Source organism: Psammomys obesus, unplaced genomic scaffold (genome assembly GCF_907164565.1).
Source record: "Psammomys obesus unplaced genomic scaffold, mPsaObe1.curated_primary_1811, whole genome shotgun sequence".
NCBI classification, from domain to species: Eukaryota; Metazoa; Chordata; class Mammalia; order Rodentia; family Muridae; genus Psammomys; species Psammomys obesus.
Genome location: NW_026593286.1, coordinates 7641233 through 7644600, shown reverse-complemented (window position 1 = coordinate 7644600; position 3368 = coordinate 7641233). Strand labels below are relative to the sequence as shown.

Genomic DNA, 3368 nt, shown 5'->3' with positions numbered 1-3368 from the left:
AGAATAGAATAGAATAGAATAGAATAGAATAGAATAGAATAGAATAGGTCATGTAGACAGAACCCACCATGGTTCAGCGAGGCTATCTGTAGTGAAAGATGGGGTATCAATCCATATTTGTTTGCTCTGGAACTCGTTCCCTACCCAGCCTGTGCTTGGCTCTGACCCTTACCTCTGGCCTCAGGCCCCTGCTTTCTTCCTTGACAAGTTCCCTTTTGCCCAGCTTCCTACAGTATTTTTAACAAGAGAGACATTTGCCAAAGCTTATAGAGAATGGAAAAAGCAGAGCACAGTGGCACAGTCTTGTGATCCCAGGGTTCTGGGAGGCAGAAGCAGGCAGATCTCTGTGAGCTTGAGGCCAGCCTGGTCTACAGGACAGTCAAGTCTGCACAGAGAAACACTGTCCCAGAGAGGGAGAGATGAGAGAGAGAGAGAGAGAGGGAGGGGGAGGGAGAGAGAGAGAGAAAGAGATAGAAGAGAGAAAGCAAAGGATCCCCTCACCTTATTTTCGGCCTCAGTTTGGCAGCAGCTGCATCTCTGCCATGGCCCCATGGCCCCCCTTCAGGCCAACCCTGCTCCAGATTCTGAACCCTGATCATCCTGTCTTTCCTTTAGCCCCTCCCCCAGTTTTCAACCCTCTCTGCCTTCAGAGCTTAGAGTGAGTTCTCCTTCCTATTGGATCCCGATTCAGTGGGCAAATAAAATGATTATGGAACAAAATCTGTTCTAGCTGTAAGTCTGCCTGCAAATGGACTCTCAGAAGACCTCTGTGAAGCTGTCCAGATTAGCAGATTGGGAAGAGCTGCCACCGGCGACAGCACTGAACTCGGAAGGAAACAAGCAACCGTACCACAAGGCCCAGATTCTGAGCCAGAAGGTAAGATGGACTGAATGTGAGCATGAAGGGCCAAGAAGCTCTGAGTGGGATCAGAGGAATGGGCTGAGGTCTGGTGCAAGAAGAAAACTACTCAGGCACAAAGAGGCAAGGCTGGAACTTGATGGACTTTTGAGACCTGGAGACGGTTGATGGGAAAGAAACACCAGAAGTGAAGGGTTGGGAAAGCCTTGCTGGGGGAAAAAGAGCTTAAACATCACGAGTCAGAGGGGTTGGCCAGGGAGTCATAAGGCACAAACCCCTTCCAGGGTAGGGGTAGCCATACATGCAGATGGAGCCATAAGTAGAATCAAGAGGTGAGGGTGCTGGAGAGATGGCTCAGGGGTTAAGAGCACTGGCTGCTCTGCCAAAGGTCCTGAGTTCAATTCCCAGCAACCACATGGCAGCTCACAACCATCTATGGTGAGATCTGGTGCCCTCTTCTGGCCTCCAGGCACATATGCAGGCAAATAATAAATAAGTCAGATTCCTATGGAAGTCCAACTGAACAACAGGGATGCAGGCCTGGAGCCTCGCAGCTCATTGCCCTGGAATGAAGAAAATAATTTTGTTTTGCTTGTTTGTTTAAAAAAACTTAACACATTTCCAAACTGCCTGTGGGAAAAATATTATGTACATTTGGGGTTGGCAGTGATGCTCAGCGTCGGAATGTTTATCTGGCATGTGTGAAGTCTTTCGTCCAGTCCAGCGTCACACACACACAATCTCAGTGGCACTATGATGTTTTAAATATTCTGTCTAGAATGGCTACATCAACACATACATATTATCTCCATAAACTTTTGTGGTAATAATGCTTAAAATGTATTACCTCACTGACTTCTTGAGAACACAGTATATTCATATGGTGTTGGATCCATTTTGAAGTTATTCTTCCTGAGTGAATTTTTTTTGTCCATTATGGCCTCGGTCCCCCTCCTCACTGGCACTTTACTCTTTGAGTCAGACCCTTTCACAAGCCACCTAAAGTGAGATCATGCAGCTTTTACTGTTCTGTGCCTGGCTTGCTTTGTGTAATACTCTTGTCCAACCACATTTTGAACTCAACTTCATTTGTTGTGGTATATCTTAAATCAGACTGAAGACCTTGCTCCTTCTACCTGGACGTTTACATCTTTCCATACATTTGGAGAGTTTTCTATTATATCTTTAAAGCTTTTCTTCCTCTGTTCTTTTACAAAGGAACTGGACCTAGATTATGAGGTGAGCTGTCACCCAAGAGCCTAAGACTGTGGGGTGTAGCAGGCTCAGAGGCTCATGTCACAGCACTAGCTTGGACCTCGTAGGGGGCTGCTTAGTATCCAGTTGACTGGGGTGGCAGCAGGTCAGAGGCAAAGCTTGGTTCTGAGTCTCTGTCCTGCCCTCAGATGGAAGGTGTCTCTTTCCCTGCTGTCCTGCTTGGGATTAGGGAGAGTTTATCATTGCCCTCTCCACCCTCCTCAATATTGTCTTTTCTTATTTTCTTGCCTCAGCTAGGTGCCTTGGTCACTCAGTTGTTGGATGTTGGAGAGGGTTGAGCAATGATGATTGTGTTGTTCTCAAATTAGCTTTTTTTTGTCTCTCCTCATTTTAAAAATTATCTTCTGCTCTTCTTGGATAGCAAACATTTTCTTTCTTAGAAGAGCAAACATTTTCTTTCTTGTGTTCTTCCGTGCTGTCTATACCCATCCACAGACTCTGGGTGACTTTAACACTTTCGAGGGGAAAAGGCAATAGAATACTGTTCTCCTTAATGGAGGAGTGCCCCTGGGTAGAGAAAGCAAGGAGAGGAAAAGGGGGATATCAACTAGAGAAAATAAGTAGCCATGGTGGGCAGGCAGGCAGATTTTAGAATAGCATGGAGCCCAACGATTACCATGTTGGCTGAGGGATGACATGACATGAACTTTCTTCTTAGAAGTTCAGATGAAACAGGCCAATCCTGTAGAACATCTCCTATCAGCTCTCCTGGAAGGAAGCCCAGGAGAAAGACCTTCTGATAGAGGACTGAGCAGGGGGGTAGGGGAGACTTCTGGTGAAGACTGGGGATCAGGCAAGAAACATAGCAGAGAAGGATGACCTGAGACATCCAGGAAGGGCAGACACTGGGTGCAGCAAGGAGACTCCCCCAGGGCACAGAGTGTGGTGAGGAGTATGTGTGTGTGTGTGTGTGTGTGTGTGTGTGTGTGTGTGTCTTTCTTTCTCTTTCATTCTCTCTCTCTCCTTCTCAGTACTCAGAATCTTGCCTCCTTAGTACTCATGCTGAGTACTTAAGCTAAAAATACCACCTCTGCCTCACCCTATTCCTGGCCCTAAAATAAAGTGACTTTAAAAATATAGAAGGAGCCAACAAGATAGTTCTCAGCTCTGACGAGCGGAGCTGAGCTCCACGGCCCTGTTGGCGGAAAGACAGAACCTATTTCTGCACTTGTTTTCTCACTGCCACGCATATGATGTGCCACACATATGATGTGCCACACATATGATGTGCCAC

At 46.6% G+C, this 3368-nt stretch overlaps 1 protein-coding gene across 6 annotated transcripts in view; it reads left to right on the top strand.

Annotated features, from left to right (window-relative positions):
• Positions 1-3368, top strand: part of LOC129683736 (nuclear autoantigen Sp-100-like) — a 66107-nt gene that overhangs the window by 15315 nt on the left and 47424 nt on the right. For all 6 annotated transcript variants that reach the window (XM_055616641.1, XM_055616638.1, XM_055616640.1 and 3 more), the window contains one exon: positions 731-877. In XM_055616641.1, the coding sequence (XP_055472616.1) occupies positions 731-877 (147 nt within the window). The remainder of the gene's footprint in view (positions 1-730; positions 878-3368) is intronic.